At 34.2% G+C, this 27,329-nt stretch overlaps 1 protein-coding gene across 8 annotated transcripts in view; it reads left to right on the forward strand.

Annotated features, from left to right (window-relative positions):
- The window catches only part of AGFG1 (ArfGAP with FG repeats 1), a 79,125-nt gene extending 54,390 nt beyond the window's left edge, over window positions 1–24,735 (forward strand). The window contains exons 6-15 of one of the 8 annotated variants that reach the window (XM_032857391.1): window positions 2,966–3,085; window positions 3,746–3,817; window positions 5,169–5,378; window positions 6,445–6,625; window positions 9,110–9,189; window positions 9,742–9,834; window positions 18,565–18,612; window positions 20,686–20,844; window positions 22,263–22,354; window positions 22,952–24,735. In XM_032857391.1, coding sequence (XP_032713282.1) covers window positions 2,966–3,085; window positions 3,746–3,817; window positions 5,169–5,378; window positions 6,445–6,625; window positions 9,110–9,189; window positions 9,742–9,834; window positions 18,565–18,612; window positions 20,686–20,844; window positions 22,263–22,354; window positions 22,952–23,011 — 1,115 coding nt within the window. In that variant the 3' untranslated portion in view covers window positions 23,012–24,735. The remainder of the gene's footprint in view (window positions 1–2,965; window positions 3,086–3,745; window positions 3,818–5,168; window positions 5,379–6,444; window positions 6,626–9,109; window positions 9,190–9,741; window positions 9,835–18,564; window positions 18,613–20,685; window positions 20,845–22,262; window positions 22,355–22,951) is intronic. The other 7 variants (XM_032857392.1, XM_032857393.1, XM_032857394.1 and 4 more) reach the window with 7 other exon arrangements.
- Window positions 24,736–27,329: the final 2,594 nt, after the last annotated feature.

The following is a 27,329-nucleotide window of genomic DNA, read 5'->3' on the forward strand; positions in this document are numbered from 1 at the left end:
GTTACTATAACCAGTTGTTGAAGACACTGAGTAGATTCAATGTCTCCATATAGAAACTGAAAGAAGCATTACAAAGTCCCGCTTTGCTCTAATGAATAGGTATTTGATTAATGTGTTTGGTGCTCTGGTTGGAAAACACCAGTGTTTATAAATGTGATAAAGTAGACGTGACTAACAAATTGGATTATGTTGAACTGATTTGTTTCCTGATGATGTTTCAAACGTGTTAAATGTATATTTTCCCTATAATGGTCTAAATATAAGTTAACTGTAGAATATATATTATTGTAGACTACATACTCACATATATTGGAGGTTATAAGTGATGAACCAGCTTAGGGACCTAATTCCTTTTTCTCCAAGGTATAGATCCATTTCATTTACTCTCAAATGTACAACTAGGTTGTTCAAAAAACTTAGAACTTGTCTTTTGAAATATAACCTACTCTAAATTTGAGAATTTCCTGTACCATATTCTTTTCTTCTTTTGGTTGATAGTTGTATTATTTATAAGTTAAATATTTGACTTCTTTTGTCTGTTAGTAGAACTTTCCTCTTCTGGGCCTAGTATTCCAAAGTTATTAAAAATTAATTCCTGTTGTCTTATAAATTATAGAATCATATGCTGAATTTGTAGTCATACTGCTGGATTTGCAAGTACAGGCCATTTACTGAATCCTATTGTTTTGCTAGTGAAAAAACTGGTAGAGCTTGAGCAGTTGAGGGACTTGTCCAAGGCTATACCATTTTTTTTTTTAAGATTTTATTTATTTATTTGACAGAGATCACAAGTAGTCAGAGAGGCCGGCAGAGAGAGAGAGAGGGAGAAGCAAGCAAGGCTCCCTGCTGAGCAGAGAGCCCGAATTGGGGCTTGATCCCAGGACTCTGAGATCATGACCTGAGCTGAAGGGAGAGGCTTAACCCACTGAGCCACCGAGATGCCCAAAGGCTGTACAGTTTTTATATTAAGATGGAATTCTCTGATTATTTTATATTCCCTTTTCACAAGCTTATTTGGTTATACTAAGTGGTAACTGGGTTTAAACTTATATTTATGATTTAAACTTGTGTACATATTTCTTCCAAAATATTTTTCAATACATTGATCTTTTATTTATAACTTATTAGTTTATCTTTCATTGTATTTATTTTTGGGAAAGTAAAATATCAGCCTGTAAAGAAATTGAATTTTATTATGTGAAGTAGAAATAATAACAAAAAGATTTCACAGTATCCAGAAAATGCAAAATTTATTTTGTTATGTAATAAGCAGCCTTTTAATTTAGATACCACTGTGTAATGTTTGAGAGCTAGGACAAATGTGTTTAAAAAAGATTTTTCAAGAACAGAGTGTGAGTAGTGATATGTATATATAGCATAGTACTTCCACCTGTCAGACGTGCTAGATGTGAGGACATAGGAAGGGAAGTGGCTCTGGTGTCTAGTAAAAAGAGGTCTACTTTAGGTGCATTTCCCCCTGCTGCAGTCATACCCTTTCAGATAGACACAAAAGAGTAATTACATAAAATGCTGTAAGTTTTCCTGATTATCTTCCTAGGATAATGTTTTACTTTGTTAGTAGAAAATTTCTTATTTAGTAACTTTTGGGGTTTGTGTAAGTTAGAATACAATTTTATTGCAAAAGGTTAGTAAACTCAAGCAAACAAAGGAGAAAATGATAACCAATCTGGAAATTCACTACTTTGGGTAATGAAAATACAGATTTTCCGTGCATGTGATACCATGGCAAAATTGGCAAATGAAAATGTATTTGGAATTTATTTAACCTATTTATCTTACTTACTTTGTGATAAGCATTTTTTAATAGAACTACATATTCTATGTGATTTTTTTTTTTTAAATGGCTGCCTTATATTTCTACAGTGTTCTGTAGTATATTTAAGTGATCCTGCATTACTGGCCATTTGAGTTTTTGATTTTTTTCATTATTATAAAACACATGTTGTTTAACTGTTAGATATAGCTATACTCATTTACAAGATTTTTTCTACAGGAACTTCCTTGAAGTGATACTGCCTGCAAAGGATTTAAAGTGGCTGACTTTTACTATGTTGATGGCATTTAACCTTTATCTTTTGGGCATGCTTTTCATTCTTCCCACTTAACATTCCCTTTCCTGCATACCAGCCACTTCTCATTATATTCTCTATAAAAATCTTATTCAACATCCATTTTAGCCTTTAAAAAAAAACTTTTGTGTTATTTTACTTAGCTACATATTTTTAGTTTAGAGAAGCCTAAAAATTTGCTCTTTTTTTGTTGATGACCTGTGGGAAGATACCAGTTGGGTCTTTTTCACTGAGTCTGAGGTACACTAATGTTATAAATTTTACTATTTTCATCAATTCTCAAATTTTAATATATGTGAAGAATGGCAGGCTTTTAACAGAATGTGAATATCTTTGATTTGTTTGGCAATCGTGTCCCTGTTATACATTCAGTTTTTTTATTTTTATATGCCATGGTGTAAAATAGTTGTAAGCTTAGAGAAAAACCCAAAAGAATATTAAAGGAATTTAACCTTCTTTGTATCATTATTTTAGATTCACATAGCTGATGAGTCACTTACTACCATTTTAAATCTGAATTTCCCAGAGTGTAATCTATAATCTTACATCTGTGTTTACATTACTGTAATTCATATATTTAATGCTTTTAGAGTTTCCTTTAATAGAATCACTTTTATTGTACTATTCTTGAGGTTATTCAAAGTGTATTGTGTACACATTTATTGTTAATACAAAGTGGGGAAATTTTGGGATACTTTTTAATGAATTGCTTGAAAGTGGGTTCAGTAAACCCTGGTGGGATTTAAGATTTGATTTCTAAATGAATTCTCTTTAAAGTGAGTTGTGAGACAGAAACTTCACAAAATTTCATTCGTCATATTTTTCACTTATAATTTTCATATTCATTAACATATATTGTTCCTTACCATTTACAGCTCAGAATTCTGCAAATGCAGATTTTGCAAACTTTGATGCATTTGGACAGTCTAGTGGTTCGAGTAATTTTGGAGGTTTCCCCACAGCGAGTCACTCTCCTTTTCAGCCCCAAACTACAGGTAGACCTTCTCTGGCATTATGCTTCAATGTTTACTTTAAAACACAAAACTCTCTAGATATAGTTTGAAGAATTATTCTGAACTTAAATTCTATAATCCTTACAAAGCTCTGGGGAAACCTGAAATCTTCATTTTTTTCCATGTTCATTTTGTTTGTTTGTTTTGTTTTGTTTTAAATTATCTGGTGTGTTGTCTAATTCAGTGTCTACTCTTTTCCTTTTCCTGCATATGAATCTCCCTTAAATTTCTTTATGCACAGGAGCAGTACAGAGATAAAAATTTGTTAGAATCTCAGGCCACATTGATTTAGGCTCTGAATAAAGGAAGCTAATGGTTTGCTTCCATAGATAGAAAAATATAAGCAATTTTCAGGGCAGCAAGCTTGAGAAGATAAATACTAGTAGTCAAAAGGAGACCATTGAACAGTCACTCTAATCAGACTGGAAATAGTTTTCTGTGCAGGAATTGGTCTTTAAACATCGAGTACTCTCTCATAAAATGTATTGTTTTCAGAATCTCATTGAACCCTCCTTTAGATTTTTGGCTGATTATTTTTCTTTCAACTTTTAACTCTGTGTATTGTCTTAAAGCTTTTTCTTTCATTTTTCTTTTTTTTTTCCCCTTTAAATTCCATCATTTACATAATTTCTGGCTGTCCAGCATTTAGAATGCTTTCATCTAGCTGCAGTTTTGGTGAATTTACTTCAGCTTTTCCTCTCCAGGCTTCCAACAGTAAGTTCTGTTGTCAAGTAGGCATCTTTTACTAATTTGTATGTTTTATGTTGTTTCATGGATTTTTTTCAATTATAGAATGTTACTCATCTTTTAATGATAATCATTCTGAAATTCTCACTTATATTCTCTTTTCACTATTACTAAACTCGGACTTAGAGAACACAATAGTATATAAAAAAAAGAGTTGACTTTTTGAGTTTTTAATAATTTGAAGTAAATTTCATCAAATTTTGAAAGCTTAGTATTATGTACTTTGTTCACCAGCTACTTGTAACAGATCACAGTGTTAAATATCAACACACATTACTTAGTTTTGATTGAAAACAACTCGAGTTTAATTCCTGAAAGATATTTTATCAGTGTAAATTTTACAATGTCTGTAATACTACTTGATGGAAAAGTGTGTTCTCTTTTTTCAATAGAACTGTATCTTTCTGTTTTTTAGAATATCTGTAATTGTGCTTTGCTATCATTTAATATTTAACTGTATATACTATTTTGATTGCTGAAACTAATATGTAGGTGTAAAGAACTAATACCAACAGTGTAGCATCAAAAGCATAGAATGAAATAGTCTGGCTTTAATCTTTTCATAGTACTTTAGAGAAGTCTCTAGAGGACAGAACAGTCTTTAAATTCTTAGCAGGCTATATACAGTAATGACCATTAGGTGAATTGTGATCTATAAATTAAAAAATTGGTATGGTATTTAGATTATGCATTGTATACTGTAATTTTTATTCTTTGAACTATATAATAGGGCATGATTTTACTGAGGACAACCATGATATTATATGTACATTAAATTATTATGTGGAATTAAATATTAGCTCTTCAAGTAAAATAAGCCTAAAGCTCAAAGACCACATTTTAAGAAATTGTGGATCAAAATAGTACATCTTAAACATTTTAAATCTGTACCCTGGGATTTGTTTCAACCATGTCTCTACTGGAGCTATAAGAACTTATAGTATAAGATACTTTGCGTCTTGCTTATGGAGACTGTTCAGGGAGAACTAGTAAAAAGAGATAGTACATAGATAACTGAATAGTCTATAAAGTAACTGAGTTTAAAACCCAGTAGCATGGAGTTACTCTTCTATGAATTATAGTCTTCACTTCAGTGTAGATAATTTATACACAGTAACTTGCTACCCTACATGTTTCCATGGCCTTTGAAAACGTAGTTTCCCAAATTATGAAAAGTCATACATAGATGATTAAAGTAAATGCCATTTGCCAATAAGATTGCTTGTAGAACACTTAATTAAGGAAGAAATCACATAATCTATCAAAGGATTTTGGGAGAAGTCTAGAAATTTTAAGTGTTTTGTTTATTCTGTTACAGGTGGAAGTGCTGGATCAGTAAATGCTAATTTTGCTCATTTTGATAACTTCCCCAAATCCTCCAGTGCTGATTTTGGAACCTTCAATACTTCCCAGAGTCATCAAACAGCATCAGCTGTTAGTAAAGTTTCAACGAACAAAGCTGGTCTACAGACTACGGACAAATATGCAGCACTTGCTAATTTAGACAATATCTTCAGTGCTGGGCAAGGTATTAAGCTTTAAACAAAATAAATACAAATTTGTATATTAAACAGTCCTCTACATTTGGTTGTATTTATTATAATTTAAGGTCACTATGCTTTTCATAGTTGTGAAGAAATTTTGTCTGTACTAGAAGTTCATGAGTATTTACCATAATCCAATAATAGGCCTTTTGGAAGTCCTAGAAACTATTTGTAAGCTTCTAATTTTAAAAGAAATTAAATGACAAAATTTAATTTTGTCTTAGAAAGCATGCTTCACTGTTAGAAGGCCATGGAGGATCAACAAATCCTATTAGTAATGCTGACTGGAGGGTTATGTGGTGGTTTTTGTAATATATTTATTTTGGACTATTTTTGCTGTTAATATTTTGGTATAAAAAAAACAACAACCCATTATTTTTACAGTATATACTTATAGCTGGTTTTGATCTTATAGCCAGTATTTTGCCTCTCAAAATGCATAGTGTGGTAGAGCACAGCAGAGGTCTGCTTTTGGACTGGAGTCTGCATCCTGATCTATCTCTGACCATGCTTTCTCATCTCCAGAATGAGGGTAGTAATAGCATTGAACTTTTTATGTGTTATTGTATCTCAGTCGCTTAGAACAGTGCCTGGCGCATGGTAAGTGCTATTGTAAATGTTTCCTTTTATTACTGTCTCTAATTTTTTCATGGACGACCCTGGGAAAATGATATTATTAATGAGTTGTTCACATTGAGTCTAGCATTTTATAAATTTGAATATTCACTTGAATGAGAATCACCTGTTTTGGAGATGTTAATGTAGCACTTTGAGAATTTGTTCTTTATACATAAGCTAGACATGTTATTGTTACAGTGTTCATTTTTGTTACAGAAACAGTATTTTTTCTCTACCACAGTGGTATGTGTAGCAATTAATCTTGTCCAGTGGTTTCTAGGTAGTTTATTAGATAAAACTATGAAGTTCTATCCATTTATTTGCTTAGCTTTAAATCAGCTTTAAATTTACACGTGTTTCATGGCAAATGTGGTTGATAAATTGTAAGCATAACTTAAAATTTCAGTGTAATTTGTTTTTGTTCATTTATAGGTGGTGATCAGGGGAGTGGCTTTGGGACCACAGGTAAAGCTCCTGTTGGTTCTGTGGTTTCAGTTCCCACTCAGTCAAGTGCATCCTCAGACAAATATGCAGCCCTGGCAGAACTAGACAGCGTTTTCAGCTCTGCAGCCACTTCCAGTAATGCATATACTTCCACAAGTAATGCTAGCAGGTACCTTGTCTCAGTCAGTGTTCCGGCTTCGTGTTGTTATCTTTTTTTCCGACTCTGAATAATAATGTTAAATAATGACTGGTGACATATTTTTTAAATTCTTGAATATTTTTATAATTTGCAGAAACTGAGTTTAATTTGCTAATTCAAATATCCTTGAGTAATTGTCATTTTATCTTTTTATTTAATCAAAGGTTTTGTTACTTTTCTTTCTTGAACACAAAAGTTATAGTTGAGGGTATGTACACATCTCAGAGTGAGGAGTTATATACAGATTTAATTATACTGAGCAGAGAATCCATTTAGAAAATTATATACTTTTAAGGTACAGTTTTTAGTCATGAAGACTAAACACTGAAAGTAACATGTTGTAGCTTTAGTTATAAATAAATATTTTTAGAAATGTTTGCAAGAGAACCCAAGATCCAATTCTGTATCTCATTGGTATCCTACTAGTATTAACACATAGACATACCATTAACTGTGTTCAAATATATCTGATGTGAGGGTATTTTTGGCAGCAGGAAGTCTTAACGCATTTTAACAGCAATAAAGCTTTAAAAACTCTTCTACTTGTAACTTACATTTCTGAAAGAAAACAGATGCAGAAGTACAGGTGACTTACCACACAGTGCTTTATCCATCTCTTTGTTTTCCATCCTGCAGATTGTCTTTTCTTTCTTCTGTTACCCAAGTAGCTTTTTCTTTCCCTTCAGCACCTTTTCTAGAGAGAAATGGGAAGATTGTAACACTAACTACTTGGATTCTCCAGTAATTAATTTTCTATAAAGCGGGAAAACTGAATCCAGAAAGTAAAGTTTAGAGTATTTGTATATATCCTGTTTCATTAGGATGTTTGTGTTAGACATAAGAAATAGTGACCTATAGCAAAGTAACCATAAAGTCTGGAAACATAGGTATACATAACAAATGGTTTATTGATACTGTATTACAGTATATTAGTGGTTCACACTGTGTGGTCCATGGAACATTTAGGGTACATGAGACCCTTTCAAAGGGGTCTTTGAAATTAAAACTACAGTCATAATAGTTCTCACAGGTTATTTGTGTTTTCAGTATTGACATTTATGTTGATGGTGCAGAAGCAGTGACAAGTAAAAACTTGCCAACACTTTAGCACAAATTAAGACCATGATACCAAACTGTACTAGTAGTCATCTAATCGTCATTATAGTTCTTACCACCACATACTCAGTTTTACTTGCGGATAGTCTTGATTTAGTTTTTCTTATGAATATTCTTTTTAATTATTTTCATGAGGTGTAATTGGTATGTAATATTGGTTTCGGGTGTACAGCATAATAATTTGATGTTTGTGTGCATTGTGAAATGATCATGTAAATGTAGTTACTATCTGTCCCTATACATAGCTAACTTTTAGGATTTACTCTCTTTATAACTTTCAAGTATGCACTATAATATTGACTGGTCACTGTGCTGTACATTACTACCCTGTGACTTATTTATATATTCTTACAAATATTCTTGACAAAACAGTTAATTTTACTAGGGTACCTGGGTGGCTCAGTTGGTTAAACGTCTGACTCCTGGTTTCATATTGGGTCATGATCTCATGGGTTGTGGGATCAAGCCCCACATTGGGCTCCAACCTCGGCAGGGAGCTGGCTTGAGATTCTCTCCCCCTCTTTTGTGCCCTGCCTAAAATAAATCTTCTAAGAAAATCTAATTTTATTAAATCCTGACCCTTAAATAATGTCCTCTTAACTTTCTATGTGTTCAAGCAAGGTATTTATCAAGTAATTGCTGCTGCATGTTGAAGTATCGTGGGTAACTTGAGGAAAGTCAGCTTGTGTGGTTGTTTGAGTTGTGGAATGAACCAGCCACACATAATAATGACTACATCCATTGTTTTATGGAACACTGGTTTTCCTTAAAAGTAAGAATGATATACTATCGTTATTCAGATTTGGATATTTGGCAGAAAGTTTCTTAAAAATGAATATTTAAACCTGTCACTTTAAGGAAAATAACTGATAAAATTTACACGTCCAAGCAAATACTAGAATTTTAGAAAATTTTTGAATCTGCCATGAGCTTGACAGCTTCACATTACTTTTCTAATAAAATGAGTCGTGATATTAATGTAAATTTTTGATTTTTCCTAAGTTCTTTCGGTTTTAGAAAATATAATGCTCTATCATAAAAATGCTAGTTACATGAGCATGTAATAGCTTTAAGGTTAATTTTAAAAGAAAGAAATTTTTAAAATTTTCTGTTTTAATTTCTTTACATATTGTTAATATACAGCACATTTACACAAAGACTCTTTGGAATTCTCAGTAACTTTTCAGAATGTAAATGAGTCCTGAGACGTAAAGTTTAAGAACTGCTATGATATATGGTATTCTCAGTATTACCTGTTTCCACATTTTATGGCCACCCTTTAGACTGATTACCTTTGCTTTAAAAAATAAAAAGAACTCCTTCTGTGTTTGTTTTCAGCAATGTTTTTGGAACAGTGCCAGTGGGTGCTTCTGCACAGACACAGCCTGCTTCTTCAAGTGTGCCTGCTCCATTTGGAGGTATGTGTTTCTGGGATATATAGATAGATAGATCTGGGATATATAGATAGATCTGGGATATATAGATATATAGATAGATTAATTTGGAGGTATGTGTTTCTGGGATATATAGATAGATCTGGGATATATAGATAGATTGATTTTTATAAAACATATAAAGCTTATATATACATATATATATAATATTGCATTTTCTTAGGTGTATTGGAAGACTATGAAAGCAACAATTTATCAAAAAGCTCTAGTTTTCTTTCTTTCTTTTTAAGATTTTATTTATTTATTTGACAGACAAAGATCACAAGTAGACAGAGAAGCAGGCAGAGAGAGAGGAGGAAGCAGGCTCCCTGCTGAGCAGAGAGCACAACTCGGGGCTCGATCCCAGGACCCTGGGATCATGACCTGAGCTGAAGGCAAAGGCTTTAACCCACTGAGCCACCCAGGCGCCCCCAAAAGCTCTAGTTTTCTGTCCTCATTAGTGTATGAACAAATATTTTTGATAATTGAATACAAATATATTAGGATTTTATAGTGTATTTTTGTAATTTCTTAAAGCTACGCCTTCTACAAATCCATTTGTTGCTGCTGCTGGTCCTTCTGTGGCATCTTCTACAAATCCATTTCAGACCAATGCCAGAGGAGCAACAGGTAAGAAATAAGTATAGATTATAGAACGGAAAACTTTGGAAAAGGTATTTATTGCAAAGACGCCATGAGAAGAACATCAGAAAATAAAGTTCTTCTTTCTTACTGAAGTGGATGGAAGAGTTTGTCCGTAAAGAGTACACTAGCTAAAAATTTAAAAAATCCTGGACTTTAATATTTGAGAGGGACCCTAGCAGTTCTCTAGCAGCCCCCATGGATCAGTCACAGCTTTCATTCTTCAGGTGAGGCAGGCCCAAGCATGGAGATGTGACTTCTTCCAGCCATGCCATTTTGTGACTGAGATGGGACTTTTGAATACAGTAATTCTGACTCATTTGGTGGTCTGGTTTTGGAATTACTGGTTATTACTCACTCTAGCTTAATAGGAAAAATTTGTGAGAAGTTTTTTTTGTTTTGTGTTTTGCTCTTCATGAGTTGGTGAGGAACATATTAGCTTTATTACATGAGTCCTTAGCAATTAGGTCTTCTAGTGCTTCTGTCTTTTAGAGCATTTCACATTTTTTAGGTTGTGCAAACCTGATTTGATTTGGGGTATAATATTTGAATATTCTCTCTTGATAATTTTTTAATCCTCTTTATTCCTTCCCTTTTTTCTTTTTGGTTCATGTTACATGCCAGCCACATAGCTTTTATATTGCACTTCTTTGATTTTTGTCCTGTCACCCTGAACACCAGAACTATTTGCCAGTATCTTGGGGTGTCGGCAAGTGTACATGGTATAGCATGAAACCCATTAGGTTTAAAGTTGGCCAACTTTGTTCTTGTGCACGTGTCCCAATAATTTTAGAACTAAATCTTAAAGCATATAGCATATATTGATGTGAAATCTTGAAAGAATAAGGTGTTTGTAACATAATTTGTGCCTTAAGAATTGGTAATTATTAGCAAATCTGTGTCATAGGCAAGATTAGGAATTGTGGTAGTAGGAGTTTCTTCAGTCATGATTTGTTGGTATCTCACATAATAGATGTTTAATAAGTTTTTTAATTTCACATAATTCTTTAAATTGTTTTTGTTTTAATTCAGTTATACTTAATCAGTGATTTAATTTGTTTCAGACAGAAATATTCATCAGTTAAAATACATGGAACGTTTCTATTTATTAGCATATTATTTTGATTTGGTGGAATGAATATATATGATTTCTCTGGGCACAAAGGGTTCTGTACATTGTCTTATTTAGTCCTCTTAACTCTCATCAAATACGTGTTGACACCTGAGGAAAGTGAGGCTTAGAAAAGTTAAGTGAATATGTTTTGGGTACAGCCAGACTTGTGTTCATATCCTGACTTCATATTTACATGTTAGATGATCTTAAGATATCTTTTTATATATTTCATAATGAGTAGAGTAAAGATGTTAGGAAGATGTACTAACATTTGTTGAGTGTTTAAAATTGTTTGCAAGGTAGTGTCACAATTTTTATAGCTATTGTAACACCATTTGACAACTGAAGGTTGGAAACCCAGATTGTACCTTGACTAAGCTTATATTGATCTAACTTTTCTGAGCCTTAATGTTACCCTTTTCTATAGAATGTGAACAATATTCTCCTACTGGAGAGTTTTTGTGAGAATTACAAATCACTGTGTTTAGTCTTTGCATTATCCTATATGGTTGGTAAATCTTTCGATTATTTTCCTTTCATGATTCTACCTCCAAATTGGTCTGTCATTAGAGTTAAGGGCTTTCTTAACTTCTTTTAACTTCTATTTAATGTAGAGTATGAAAGTCCTTTAAAGTTAAGGATCTATGTAGGATGTACATGAATATAAAAGGTATGATGTATGTTCAGATGTTATAAGGTGATCTTTAGTATTAGGCTAAGCACAGGTTATTGAAAGGAAATTATGTCCCCAAATTTTTATTTCAAGGTAAAAAATGTTTTCCATTATAAACCGCTTTGATTTATGACATTGATCACCTTTGTTGTTTTTTTTCTTTTTTTTTTTTTATTAAATTTATTTATTTATTTTTAATAAACATATAATGTATTTTTATCCCCAGGGGTACAGGTCTGTGAATCGCCAGGTTTACACATTTCACAGCACTCATCATAGCACATAACCCTCCCCAATGTCCATATCCCCACCACCCTTTCCCGTCCCCCCTCCCCCCAGCAACCCTCAGTCTATTTTTTGAGATTGAGACTTTTGTGGTTTGTCTCCCTCCCAATCCCACCTTCTTTCATTTTTTTCTTTTCCTACCCCCCCAACCCCCCCACATTGCATCTCTACTTCTTCATATCAGGGAGATTATATGATAGTTGTCTTTCTCTGATTGACTTATTTCGCTAAGCATAATACCCTCTAGTTCCATCCACGTCGTCGCAAATGGCAAGATTTCATTTCTTCTGATGGCTGCATAGTATTCCATTGTGTATATATACCACATCTTCTTTATCCATTCATCTGTTGATAGACATCTAGGTTCTTTCCATAGTTTGGCTATTGTGGACATTGCTGCTATAAACATTCCGGTGCACGTATCCCTTCGGAGCACCACGTTTGTATCTTTAGGATATATACCCAGTAGTGCAATCGCTGGGTCATCGGGTAGCTCTATTTTCAGTTTTTTGAGGAACCTCCACACAGTTTTCCAGAGTGGTTGCACCAGCTGGCATTCCCACCAACAGTGTAGGAGGGTTCCCCTCTCTCCATATCCTCGCCAGCATCTGTCATTTCTTGACTTGTTAATTTTAGCCATTCTGACTGGTGTGAGGTGATATCTCATTGTGGTTTTGATTTGTATTTCCCTGATGCCGAATGATGTGGAGCATTTTTTCATGTGTCTGTTGGCCATCTGGATGTCTTCTTTGCAGAAATGTCTGTTCATGTCCTCTGCCCATTTCTTGATTAGATTATTTGTTCTTTGGGTGTTGAGTTTGCTAAGCTCTTTATAGATTTTGGACACTAGCCCTTTATCTGATATGTCGTTTGCAAATATCTTCTCCCATTCTGTCAGTTGTCTTTTGGTTTTGTGAACTGTTTCCTTTGCTGTGCAAAAGCTTTTGATCTTGATGAAGTCCCAATAGTTCATTTTTGCCCTTGCTTCTGTTGTCTTTGGCGATGTTCCTAGGAAGATGTTGCTGCGGCTGAGGTCGAAGAAGTTGCTGCCTTTGTTCTCCTCAAGGATGTTGATGGATTCCTTTCTCACATTGAGGTCCTTCATCCATTTTGAGTCTATTTTCGTGTGTGGTGTAAGGAAATGGTCCAATTTCATTTTTCTTCATGTGGCTGTCCAATTTTCCCAGCACCATTTGTTGAAGAGCCTTTTTTCCATTGGACATTCCTTCCTGCTTTGTCAAAAATTAATTGACCATAGAGTTGAGGGTCTGTTTCTGGGCTCTCTATTCTGTTCCATTGATCTATGTGTCTGTTTTTGTGCCAGTACCATGCTGTCTTGATGATGACAGCTTTGTAATAGAGCTTGAAGTCTGGAATTGTGATGCCCCCAACTTTGGCTTTCTTTTTCAATATTCCTTTGGCTATTCAAAGTCTTTTCTGGTTCCATATAAATTTTAGGATTGTTTGTTCTATTTCTTTGAAAAAACTGGATGGGATTTTGATAGGGATTGCATTAAATGTGTAGATTGCTTTAGGTAGAATAGACATTTTCACAATATTTGTTCTTCCAATCCAGGAGCATGGAACATTTTCCCATTTCTTTGTGTCTTCCTCAATTTCTTTCATGAGTACTTTATAGTTTTCTGAGTATAGATTCTTAGCCTCTTTGGTTAGGTTTATTCCTAGGTATCTTATGGTTTTAGGTGCAGTTGTAAATGGGACTGACTCCTTAATTTCTCTTCCTTCTGTCTTGTTGTTAGTGTAAAGAAATGCAACTGATTTCTGTGCATTGACTTTATATCCCGACACTTTATTGAATTCCTGTACAAGTTCTAGCAGTTTTGGAGTGGAGCCTTTTGGGTTTTCCACATACAGTATCATATCTTCTGCAAAGAGTGATAGTTTGACTTCTTCTTTGCCGATTTGGATGCCTTTAATTTCTTTTTGTTGTCTGATTGCTGAGGCTAGGACTTCTAGTACTATGTTGACCAGCAGTGGTGATAACGGACATCCTTGCCATGTTCCTGACCTTAGGGAAGAGCTTTCAGTTTTTCTCCATTGAGAATGATATTTGCGGTGGGTTTTTCATAGATGGCTTTGATAATATTGAGGTATGTGTTCTCTATCCCTACACTTTGAAGAGTTTTAATCAGGAAGGGATGCTGCACTTTGTCAAATGCTTTTTCAGCATCTACTGAGAGTATCATATGGTTCTTATTCTTTCTTTTATTAATGTATTGTATCACATAGATTGATTTGTGGATGTTGAACCAATCTTGCAGCCCTGGAATAAATCCCACTTGGTCATGGTGAATAATCCTTTTAATGTACTGTTGAATCCTATTGGCTAGTATTTTGGTGAGAATTTTTGCATCTGTGTTCATCAAGGATATTGGTCTGTAATTCTCTTTTTTGGTGGGATTCTTGTCTGGTTTTGGGATCAAGGTGATGCTGGCCTCATAAAATGAGTTTGGAAGTTTTCCTTCCATTTCTGTTTTTTGGAACAGTTTCAGGAGAATAGGAATTAATTCTCCCTTAAATGTTTGGTAGAATTCCCCTGGGAAGCCGTCTGGCCCTGGACTTTTGTTTGTTTGGAGATTTTTGATGACTGTTTCAATCTCCTTACTGGTTATGGGTCTGTTCAGGTTTTCTATTTCTTCCTGGTTCAGTTGTGGTAGTTTATATGTCTCTAGAAATGTATCCATTTCTTCCAGATTGTCGAATTTGTTGGCGTAGAGTTGCTCATAGTATGTTCTTATAATTGTTTGTATTTCTTTGGTGTTGGTTGTGATCTCTCCTCTTTCATTCATGATTTTATTTATTTGAGTCCTTTCTCTTTTCTTTTTGATAAGTCTGGCCAGGGGTTTGTCAATCTTATTAATTCTTTCAAAGAACCAGGTCCTAGTTTCGTTGATTTGTTCTATTGTTTTTTTGGTTTCTATTTCATTGATTTCTGCTCTGATCTTTATGATTTCTCTTCTCCTGCTGGGTTTAGGCTTTCTTTGTTGTTCTTTCTCCAGCTCCTTTAAGTGTAGGGTTAGGTTGTGTATTTGAGATCTTTCTTGTTTCTTGTGAAAGGCTTGTACCACTATATATTTTCCTCTCAGGACTGCCTTTGTTGTGTCCCACAGATTTTGAACTGTTGTATTTTCATTATCATTTGTTTCCATGAATTTTTTCAATTCTTTAATTTCCCATTCATTCTTTAGAAGGATGCTATTTAGTCTCCGTGTATTTGGGTTCTTTCCAAATTTCCTCTTGTGGTTGAGTTTTAGCTTCAGAGCATTGTGGTCTGAAAATATGCAGGGAATGATCCCAATCTTTTGATACCGGTTGAGACCTGATTTATGTCCCAGGATGTGATCTATTCTGGAGAATGTTCCATGTGCACTAGAGAAGAATGTATATTCTGTTGCTTTGGGATGGAATGTTCTGAATATATCTGTGATGTCCATCTGGTCCAGTGTGTCATTTAAGGCCTTTATTTCCTTGTTGATCTTTTGCTTGGATGATCTGTCCATTTCAGTGAGGGGAGTATTAAAGTCCCCTACTATTATTGTATTATTGTCAATGTATTTCTTTGATTTTGTTATTAATTGGTTTATATAGTTGGCTGCTCTCATGTTAGGGGCATAGATATTTAAAATTGTTAGGTCTTCTTGTTGGACAGACCCTTTGAGTATGATAGAGTGTCCTTCCTCATCTCTTATAGTTTTTGGCTTAAAATCTAATTGATCTGTTATAAGGATTGCCACCCCAGCTTTCTTCTGATGTCCATTAGCATGGTACATTGTTTTCCACCCCCTCATTTTAATCTGGAGGTGTCTTTGGGTCTAAAATGAGTTTCTTGTAGGCAGCATATTGATGGGTTTTGTTTCTTTATCCATTCTGATACCCCTGTGTCTTTTGATTGGGGCTTTGTTAAGTTTTTATAAACTATTAAAAGCAAATGTTAACAATTTTTCTGTTGAAGTTGTAATATAAATAGTGTTTTGATAAAATACACTATGCTTAGAAATTTCCCATGTCAAAATTAATATTAGTTCTTTAGGACATATTTTTTCTTGCTTTTAAATATTTTGTTAAATATGAGGTAGCCTTTGAAAGAGGGTATTGCATAGTAGTTCTTTGAAAATTTAAAACATTTTACAAATTTTTTTTTTTAATGTTTCTTGAAATATGTATTTTAATGATCACTTTTCTTCTTTATTTATAAAGCTTTGGGGCTTTAATTTTCTTTTACTGTATTACATAGAAACCTTCATTAGGATATTAACCAAGATCGCCTAAGACCTTTTTCATTTTAGGATTCTATAATAGCATTTTTTATAGAGTTTTAAGACCTTAAATCTAACAGTTAATACAATTTTTAATTATTATGAAATTCTCTTATAATTCTTAAATTTCTCCTTTCCTATGGAACGAATAGTCTGTATTTCCCTAACTTCATTTTAATGAATGCGTGAACAATTTAAAGGATATTTTTAACCCCCCCCCCCAGCGAGATATACTTAACAGAAATGTAGAGCTGAAAGAATCATAGTAGCATCTAGGCCAGCATCCTTATTTTATTACCTAGGTGGAGACTGATTTGATGGGTTTGCCTTAAACTTTCAAAATTGATTAATGACTAATCTAATAGTTGTAATAGTTGTAATAGTTTAGAACCCTTTTAAACCAGCACTGTTTCTGCTGGTTCCACTGATTCCACTCGTTAAAAATACCTAAGAGAAATGAAAATGTACATCCACATAGAAACTGGTACATAGATGTTCATAGCAGCATTATTCATAATAGCCAAAAACTGGAAACAGCCCAAAATGCCATCAGCTGATGAATGGATAAACCAAATATGTTATAATCACAATGGAAATTTGGTTGGTGATAAGCAGTAATGAAGTCCTGACACATGCTATAACATGGATGAACCTTGAAAACATTGGCCTAAAGGAAGCTAGTCATTGAGTAACGTATAGCCTGTGATTCCATTTGTAAGTGGTATGTCCAGAATGGGCACATCTGTAGACCTGGAAAGGAGGGGAGGTGAGAGGGAGGGTGACAGCTGATAGGGAATTTCTTGGGGCGGGGGTGATGAAAATGTGCTACAGTTCCATTGTGATGGTGGTTTTACAACCCTGGGAAGATACTATAAAGCGTTGAATTCTACACTTTAAGTGGACAAATAGTGTGATAATGTAGATTATATCTTAAAAAGCTGTTAAGTCTGAAAGTTTTATAGCAGCAGGACTAGAACTTACGAGGGCATCATTATTGCAGACTGAGGTTACGGCAGTTAATATTGGGTCACAGTCACTGTTGACTGAAGGTCAGTTTGTACCAAAGTGTATTTTGTAGAGCATGTCTCTTGAGATGTTATCAAATACTCTGTGGAAAAGGATTCTATGCCCAAACATATATGGGAAACGTTGGTGCATACAGTTTAATCCGTTACTATTAGTGCAGGACTTCTCAAGAGACTTAGGGATTTTAAGAAAGGAGATAAACATAGAGTGACCTAATTTATTTATTATGATATCCTTCCTTCCCAGTTACCCTCTTGTTGAATTCAGAACATAGTACTGATGTATCTCTTAAGTATCCATCTTTTAAAGTTATTAGCAAGGAAAATAAATCTTTGAGTATTTACAGTACTTTTTAAAAATTTGTTGTTAAATTTATCTTCATGGCAGCTTTTTCAGGTAGGTACTGTTATCCCTCCCTCTGCCTCCTGTTTGCAAATGAGGAAACAGAAGCTTGTGGAAGTTAAATAACATTCTGTAGTTAGAAAATGACAGAATCAAGACTCTTAACTACTCTAATCTCTTACTAGTTCTGTTTTCCCACATTTAATTGGTTAAGTACACGAATTTAAAATGCATGGATGTATATTTTAGAAGCATTTCCACTCCAGATGGTTAAAGCCAACAGAAAATTTCTAGTACTTAAAAACCTATTTGGTTTCTGTTCTTCACATGTATTTATGTGTAACCTCTCTGACCTCATTTATGCCTGATAAGATTTACACAAGATGGATTTTTCTCTTCTCTTCTCTTTTCAGCCATTACATTGTAAGCTGAAAGTTGTGCTCACCTTTCTAATGATTTACACTAAGTAATTTCCCACTCATCATACTTAGTTTACTTGAGTTATCTTTATGAATTTCTAGGTAGTGTACAGAACTGTAAATAAAATAATTAAACATCCTTCAGGTGCTGTCCACAAGATTTGACTTTTTAGATGTGAAAGTTAGATTCTAGGTCATTTTAGATAATCCTGTGAATAGCATAGGGTGTAACTCATGAGGCCTACAAAGTCTTTTTATGGCCATAGTTGTATCTTGACATGAAAAAAATGTTAGTGTTTAATTAAAAATGGGTTTCATAAATGGTTTTTTCATTTGGTATTTCTTTCTCTGGTATTTATTATGCTAATTTTCCCTTTATTTCAAACAGCTTAAATATTAGTGTCATGAATGTTGAAATTAAAGGACTTTATGGATATGTTTTTATTATATATTCTTATGCTACCCACTTTGTAACAGTATATTCTAATTTTAGTACTTTCTAATGAAACAAATTTACCTTTTTTTTTGACAATAGTTATCCTTAAGTTAATTGACATTGGTCTCTTTATGGCTTTCCATAAGGCCTTTCTGGAGCAATGCATTCTCAAGTGTTCCCTCACGCTCATTTTGGTAGGTGGCCACAACTGATACCTGGATTTGTGTGGCAATCTGTCTACCTGCTTGTGGAAGCTTCTGCTAGTGTTCTGGATCCCTGCATGTGGAATTAAGTTTTTTCCATGTTTTACAATGGAGTGGGCATGGATGTGTGGCATTGGGGTTACATTATATTTAAAATTACATAAAAATTGTGGTGATTTGTGTTTTAATGCTGAAAAGCATTATCGCTTACCTCCATGGTCACATTAGAATGTTAATAGCTTTTTTGATTATTTTTCTTGAGTTTGAATTCATAGCACTTTTGACACATTTTTTATACACCAAAAACCATTTACCACATTATTCCATGGGGTTTGGTTTTGCTTAACTGTATACAAGTTTCGCTTTTTAGTGCTTTCTTAAAAAGTGATTTGTCAAAGTTTTGTCAATGCATTGTTGTCTGTTATGAAACCCTTCTGTTTCCTTTGCAGTGTGCTTATTATTCTTTAATTCACTTGCTTTCTAGTGGCTTGTTTCTCCTTGTTTCTCATCAACTGTAATTTCAAAAAAATTTGACATTCTGATTAGGTTCATTGAGAAAAATTGCATAGTTATAAACAATAGGATTATGAGGATTTTTTTGGGGAGTATCTATAACATGACTTCCAAGGTTTTTTTAAAATAAAATATAATCTGTGTAACATGTTCAGTATTAATTCCTGTGCCTTAAATCAGAGATCAAGTTGGTAAATTAAAAAAAAAATTATAAATCAAAATCAGTGAATTATCGTGTTTTTGATAGCATCATGCCAACAGTATTTCACTATTTTAATTGCTAGTGTTAAAAGTGCCACTATTGGCTCTTACTTTACCAAGACTTTTTCTGGAACATACATTCAGAAGCTTCTGTTTTTAATCTTCACTAGCAGTAAGTAATACACTGTTTTGCTACTACATGTGTTCCTTTTCAATTTTTTTTTGAGAGAGAGAGAGAGAGAGAGGCAGGGGAGTGGTAGAGAGACAATCTTAGGCCCTGCGTAGAGCCGAAAGCCCAATATGGGGCTCAGTCCTCTTAACCCTGAGATCATGACATGAGCCAAAATCAGGAGTCAGACACCTAACCTACTGAGCCACCCATGTGCCCCGACTACATGTGTTTCTGTAATGCACATTAGGTTATAAGTAATTCATAAGTGGGCGAGTGATGGCAGCTTACCACATGTGTAGCGATTGTTAATACACTGATTTCAGTGCAGTCTAGATTACTACGCTCATTCACCCTATGTCCATCTTTTCTAAGAATGCTTATTTCACTCCCTTTTCAATCTGTATGCATTTTATGCAGTCTTTATGCATTTCTACAACTTAGCAGTCCTAACTTTAAACCCTTTATCCAAAGCAGTCTACTTATCTTTCAAATAAGATATGGTGGTCCATATATTTCTTTTGGAATTGATGTATTAAGAACCTCACATGTTCTTTTAATTGTGTTAGTGGTTTTATTAGGGAAAGCCATTCCCCTCCAGCCCCTTTTGGGCTCTGTTTACAAAGCTGTATAGTTTTTGAGAGGCCTCCTTCTAACTCTGTTTCTCCTGTAAGTCTTGTTATTTTCAGTGAACTATTTTTTAGAAGTTTTAAAGTTGTTTTTATTAGGAACATACTATGTTATAGCAGACAATTCAGTGGATAAAATTCAATTTTTGGCGATTTTACTGTATGTAGCAAAATAAAACTAAAAACAAATGTATATTAGTACACATGTGACTTGCATGATGGGCTTTAAAAAAGTTGACTGCTGTTTAATTAAAAAATTAATTAAAAAGTTGACTGACTTTTAATTACTTTGAGAAATTTTCTTACGATTTCAAATGATAGCTTTATTAGTGTCATTCTGGTCATGGGTTTCAGGAGAACAACATTTTATAGATTGTGTTAAACTGTATAGTGCTAAAACTTATTACTAATTTTGTCAGCGTTTTGGAATTTAAGGTGCCTTTAGTGTACAAGTTAATGTTTTTTAAGTGAAATCATTCTGTAGTGTGTGGTATGAAGAACAAAACCTGCTCTTTTGTGTATTAGTTATCGGCCCTTGCTTTTTCCTGTCAGCTGCAACCTTTGGCACCGCCTCCATGAGCATGCCCGCGGGCTTCGGAACTCCTGCTCCCTATAGTCTTCCCACCAGCTTCAGCGGCAGCTTCCAGCAGCCTGCCTTCCCAGCCCAAGCAGCTTTTCCTCAACAGACAGCTTTTTCTCAACAGCCCAATGGTAAGATCTTTCACTTGGCTAGCTATAAGTCCACTTCAGATATCCTTTATGTATTATAATCTTTTATGTTTGGACAGAAAGACTTGTCCAAAGAATGCTGTGGCACTGTCTGCTAAACATTTACTACAGGAATATAGATACCTTCGTTGGTTTGGGCCTTAGAGAACTGAATGATCTGGTAAGTTTTTGTGACCAGGTTATAGATTTAGGAGAAATCAGAGACTTTGTAAAGTGTACCCCTTCTTAGAATCTCCAGTGTCTTTTCTTTTATCTTTTTTCTTTTTTTTAAAGATTTGTTTATTTTAGAGAAAGAGAGAGAGAGACAGAGCCTGTGTGTGAATTGGGGGAGGGACAGAGGGAGAGAATCTTCAAGTGGACTCTCCTCTAAGAGTGGAGCTGGAGAAGGTGCTCGGTTTCAGACCCATGAGATCACAACCAGAGCCGAAACCAAGAGCCGGATCTTAACTGGCTGAGCAACCCAGGTGCTCCCTCCCCACTGCCCCAGTCTCTTTCTTATTAATTTCTCTTGTTTGTTCTAATATGTCTGTTGATTTTAAAAGAAAACTTTGTAGGGCACCTGGGTGGTTCTGTGGGTTAAAGCCTTTGCCTTTGGCTCAGGTCTTGATCCCCGGGTCCTGGGATCAAGCCCAGCATTGGGCTCTCTGCTCAGCAGGGAGCCTGCTTCCTCCTCTCTCTCTGCCTGCCTCTCGGCCTGCTTGTAATCTCTGTCTGTCAGAGAAATAAATAAAATGTTTTAAAAAAGAAAGAAAGAAAACTTTGTAGACCTTGAGTGTTTTTGTTTTGCATCAGAAAACTTGTGGATCTGCTCTTTTGTATAATCTATGTATGTGGGAGACATAGACTTAATTTTCCAAGTGGGTAACTGTATTGTGGTTAGAGTTTACTTGTTCTAGAAGCCAGGGATTTTTTTTTTTTATCTATGAAGCTTATTTGCTGAAGTTTGAAAGTCCATAGATTTGAAGATTATTCTTAAATTCAAATTGCGTATCTATATTTAGTGTCTCTGGTTAGATAAAAATTTGGAAATAAGGTCCATGGCAGAACCATAATGATAAAATATTTCCTAACAAATACTGTGCTGTTCACATGAATCCATTGTGTTTTGCTCACATCTAGTCTCAGATAGTCACAGGTCATCTATTAATTCCGTTCTTCACATGTCAGCAGCTTACATAGCTGAGACACATGAGAAGAAACCATTTCTGAGAAGCTGTATGGACTGTTACATGTGCTACAGGAAGTTTGTCTCTGGTATTTGAAAGACTCAACAGTTAAACATTGATATTTTATTATTGTTGCTCTAGTAGGAATTTCTCTGAAACTTTTTATGAGTCTTTATGAGCATCAGATTGTCTCTGAAAGGTAGGGGTTTTAATTGGTGGTTCTGTTTTAACAAGGTGCAAGTTTTGCAGCATTCGGACAAACAAAGCCAGTGGTAACCCCTTTTGGTCAAGTTGCAGCTGCTGGAGTATCTAGTAATCCTTTTATGGTAAGTGAGATGCAATTTTAAGCACTTTATAATTTGTGTGTTATCTTCAAATTAGGAAAAGCAAGATGTGACTATTCTATTGATGTGATAGTAAAAGAATTTGCAGATTGATGCAGCTATCATGCATGATCCTTTTTTGACTTAAAAAAGACACACACACACACATTACTCAGTTGCAAATCAAAGCACTGACAGTAAATAAGCTATTTTATAGCATGAAACTTACCTATTTTCTTGTATAAGTAATGCTTTATGAAAAGCTGTAGATTTAGTGAACTGTGTGAAAAGGGCTTGGGCTCAGATTTGGTTTGAATCATAAATGTGTTTTCTTAAGGGCCAAGTCCTTTCTTAGATTCTGTTATAAGAATTATGTGGAATAATGGATATTAAAGGCCATAACAGAGCTTCTGACACCTAATAGTTTTATTATATCATGTTGCTAATAACAATAATGAATAAATATGATTGCCAATAACTATAAAATAATTTCTAATCTAAATATTATCTCATTTAATTAATCAAAGTTAAATCTTTTCATAGTTTCACACGTATACCACCCTTACTTGTGTCTTTATTTTGTCTTATGTTTTCCTTTAGACTGGTGCACCAACAGGACAATTTCCAACAGGAAGCTCATCAACCAATCCTTTCTTATAGCCTTATATAGACACTTTACTGGAACGAACTTTTATGTGGTCACATTACATCTCTCCGCCTCTTGCACTGTTGTCTTGTTTCACTGATCTTAGCTTTAAACACAGGAGAAGTCTTTAAAAAGCCTGCATTGTGTATTAAACACCAGGTAATATGTGCAAAACAGAGGGCTCCAGTAACAACTTTTAACCTGTGAATTGGCAGAAAAAGGTAGCAGTATCATGTATATTAAAAATTGGCTAATATTAAGTTATTGCAGATACCACATTCATTATGCTGCAGTACTGTACATATTTTTCTTAGAAATTAGCTATTTGTGCATATCAGTATTTGTAACTTTAACACATTGTTATGTGAGAAATGTTACTGGGGAAATAGATCAGCCACTTTTAAGGTGCTGTCATATATCTTGGAATGAATGACCTAAAATCATTTTAACCATTGCTACTGGAAAGTTACAAAGTCAAAATTGGAAGGTTTTATTCATTCTTGAATTTTTCCTTTCTAAAGAGCTCTTCTATTTATACATACCTAAATTCTTTAAAAATGTAGAGGGATACCTGTCTGCATAATAAAGCTGATCATGTTTTGCTACAGTTTGCAGGTGAAAAAAATAAATATTAGAAAATATGCTATTGTTTTTGTGTTCTTGCTGCAATGCCTTTACCAAAGTGGCCTTAAAATATGAGTAGTGAATTGAGAACATCTTGAATTCTTAAATTAGAATTTCAGAAGACTTCTAGTGACTAACTTTTATGTCTAAAAGAGAAAATTTTATAAAAAAGGCCATGTAGAAAATTTATTAAAACTACTATGACTGCTATATTCAGGAATATGTCAGTGGTAAAGCATTTAAATGTAGCTTGTCAGATTCACCGTAATCCTTCTAATTTCTTTGCAACTTCTTAATTTTGTGAAAATTTGTATATAAAGAATTTGCATGTATGTGTATTTACAAATTTTTTTAAGTATCTTGAATTCTCAGACTGCAGAAGTCCTATTTTAACTATTGATTTTTAAACAAAAATACTGTCTTTGAATGTATTGGAAGCAGACATGCATTAACTGTGACATGATTGCACCTCAGTTTTTTTTTTTTCCTTTGTTTGGACAAACTGATATTATTAAAATAGGACATTTATTTATGTTCATTTCTGGGGGGAAAACAAACTGGAACCCAGTGTTACCTTAAAGTTATAGAATACTTTGTTTAAAAAGGCAACGATACTAATGTTTAGTTATATCTTTTTGTTAATAGATGAACTTGTTTAAATATTTATGTACAATAATGCCTCATTCATTAAGACGTAATCTAGCAGTCTTTATCAATACAGAACACAACTGAGAAACTTGGAATAATTCTTTTTAAATGCTTTTGAGCAACACACATAAGTCACAAAGTCTCTATATGTTTGTTTTTACGTGACATTTTGATTATTTGATTTCCCAGCCCTAGTGTATTATTAGCAGTTCAGAAATGACAGTTTGGAAGGAGATAGACAAACCATGAAAACCTGTCGACCATTTAGTTTAAGGACAGCCAGGCCAGCCTAGAGGACATCACTGTATGACATCATATTCTGATAATAGTCTGGTACTTTGACTCTGTGTCATCAAGAAAAGGTAAAGTTACATATACAAATATGTAATACGTGTTTGGAAAGTTTTATCTTACCATGTTTAAACATTTTTTTTTTTAAAGCTTTGGTATTAAAAGAAGTGAACATTAGTTTCTTCAAACATTTTATTTGTGTTGAATACCTTTTCCAGTGGTGACTACATGAGCTGTTACACAATCTTGAAGTCTGTGTAGTGTTTCAGACTTGGTAAAGCATTGCTGTCCATTGCATCTCTAGCTCAGTGTGTAGTTTGTCTGAACTATTTTGATGAGCAAGAAGACGGAAATCTCTGCCCCTTTTTGAATGTTATGCCTCTTCTCTTAATATTGAAAATGCTACAGAGGTCTTAGCTGTGTGTGGGTATAACTTGAAATACCTACAGTTTGGGGGTCTCTCTCCAGCCCTTTTTTCATGGAGGGACTACTTAAGAAATGTCTTTGAATTTCTATGTTTTAGATTGTATTGGGTCCCAATCACTTCATATGTACAAAGTTACACTATATGATTGTAGGCCATTACCTAAATAACCTCCCAGGCTTTCCATCTAAGAAATAAGTGAATTAAACAGTTGTTATTAAAATGATTTTAAAGACTTTTTTTTTTCTGGTACCATCTTGAAGTTTTTAAGTAAATGAGAACTCTTAGAGACTTTAAATGAGTGCTGATAAAATAGAAATCCTTGGTTTAAAAAGTGATCCAGCTTTAATGTGGATTTAAATCAATTCTTTTAGACTTTCATATTCAGATTTGGTTTTGGTTTTATATAAACCCATCAAAGTTGTGTTGACTATTGAAGAAAGAGGAGGACAAGGCTGAAAACCTTCAAATTTTCCTGGCTTAATAGTAGAATCAGATCTTCTCTCCTGTCTTTGCTCTGGAAGGAAAATTTTCTTTTAGGGTGGCAAACATTGTTGATATATTGAAAGGCATATTTTTTGTGACAATAGAGATTAGGCAAGTAATTCCTTTTGTAAATTTGAAGATGCCTGTCCGTGCTTTACCTGTGCATTGCCCTAGCCCCCAGCACACACCATGTTTGGAACAGTTCCTGAAAGTTGGGAAAATGAAGAGAAGACTAACTGATTGCTTTTGTGTGGCAGCACTCACTCTCTTTCAGATTACTGAAGATGCCCAGAGAGCTTTTGTTTATGTAGTTTGTATCTACCAGAAATTACTGTATTAGAAATTAATAACTAAGATACTTAAAAAACCGTGTTCATTCATTTAAACATAACAATAATAAACCCATTGCATGTTAACATAAATTCCATTTTTAAACATTTTTTAAAAATTTTATTTATTTATTTGACAGAGATCACAAGCAGGCAGAGAGGCAGGCAGAGAGAGAAAGGGAAGCAGGCTCCCTGCTGAGCAGAGAGCCCGACGCAGGGCTCCATCCGAGGACCTTGGGACCATGATCTGAGCTAAAGGCAGAGGCTTTAACCCACTGAGCCATCCAAGTGCCCCCATAGATGCCATTTTTAAATAAAAACTATAGTTGTCTTCCAAAAGCAGTTAATTAATGAGAAGAACATTATTTTATGTTTTGCACATCTCTGTAGCACCTGGTTTGAGAAGAAGCGAGTTTCTCATGCTCCCTTGGCATCGCAGTGATTTTTTCCGTCATATGGCATGTGGGCCCTGGGAAACTCCACCATGCACTTGTGAACTCAGGAGACAGATCTGTAACATCTTAGTAGTAGTATGAAAATTGTTGTGACACTTGGCTTTTGAGGACTTTCAGAGGTCCTCAGACCACACTTTGAAAACCATTGTGCTACACTTTAAATTTCTATTTTCCAGAATAACAGTGTGTGGTTGTAGGCTATGTTAAAAAAAATATGTAGTATGTTTATACTGCTCCTTGAACTTGCCAGTGGTTTTCTTTGCTTGGTGGGAAAAGTGGAAAGTTGAGTTGAAACTGCAAATATTTTTAATATTGTTTTCTAGACTTTCTCCTATTTTTATTTAAAATTGTTTTAATGATGATGACATTGGTGAATATATCCTTCAAGGGTATTACAATTTCTGACTCATGGTTATTGATGTTTATTTTGGAATCATTACTATTCCAACGACTTTGAAATTGTGTCATTGTTTAATAGCTATCAAATAGCTATTTTAAAAATGAAAAAATGCTTTGTATTTTTTGAAAAGTTCAAAGTGAATAGTTTATCTCTGTTTACAGCTAATAATTTTAGCTATAATTAAAGAATTTTTTTAATGAAAAGTGGATTCCTGTAACAGAAATCATTACCCTCCAGGAAGTCTGCTATTAAAATTAAAGGAATGTGTTTGCTGCATTTTTAGAAAGAGGTTTGCTATGGTTTTTCTACCAGTGGCTTTTTATACCTTGTTCATCTATAAAGAGAGCAGTTGCTGTTGCTTCTCATTTAAACAAAATGTTTCAGAATTCTTTTGAAGTGACTTTAAAAGATAGTTCACAATAATTAGTTACCACAGACTCTGGCTTTGTTGCTGCCGTTGTTGGCATATTGTAAAATAGGCTTTTCTGAGCTAATACTCCGTTTCCATCCCCAGGCCATCCTTGTGCTTTGCTTCTTGGGCCTTCTTCGTCCATGTGTTTGTTCTCCTTCACTGAGTTTGTGTTAGAATGACTCACCTCATCTTTGGTCTCCACCGACAGTGTCAGACTTGCCTCAGAAAATCTCTGAGAGACCATTGTGAAGATACGTTTTTTT

This window comes from Lontra canadensis, unplaced genomic scaffold (genome assembly GCF_010015895.1).
Source record: "Lontra canadensis isolate GAN:19392208 unplaced genomic scaffold, GSC_riverotter_1.0 scaffold13, whole genome shotgun sequence".
NCBI lineage: Eukaryota > Metazoa > Chordata > Mammalia > Carnivora > Mustelidae > Lontra > Lontra canadensis.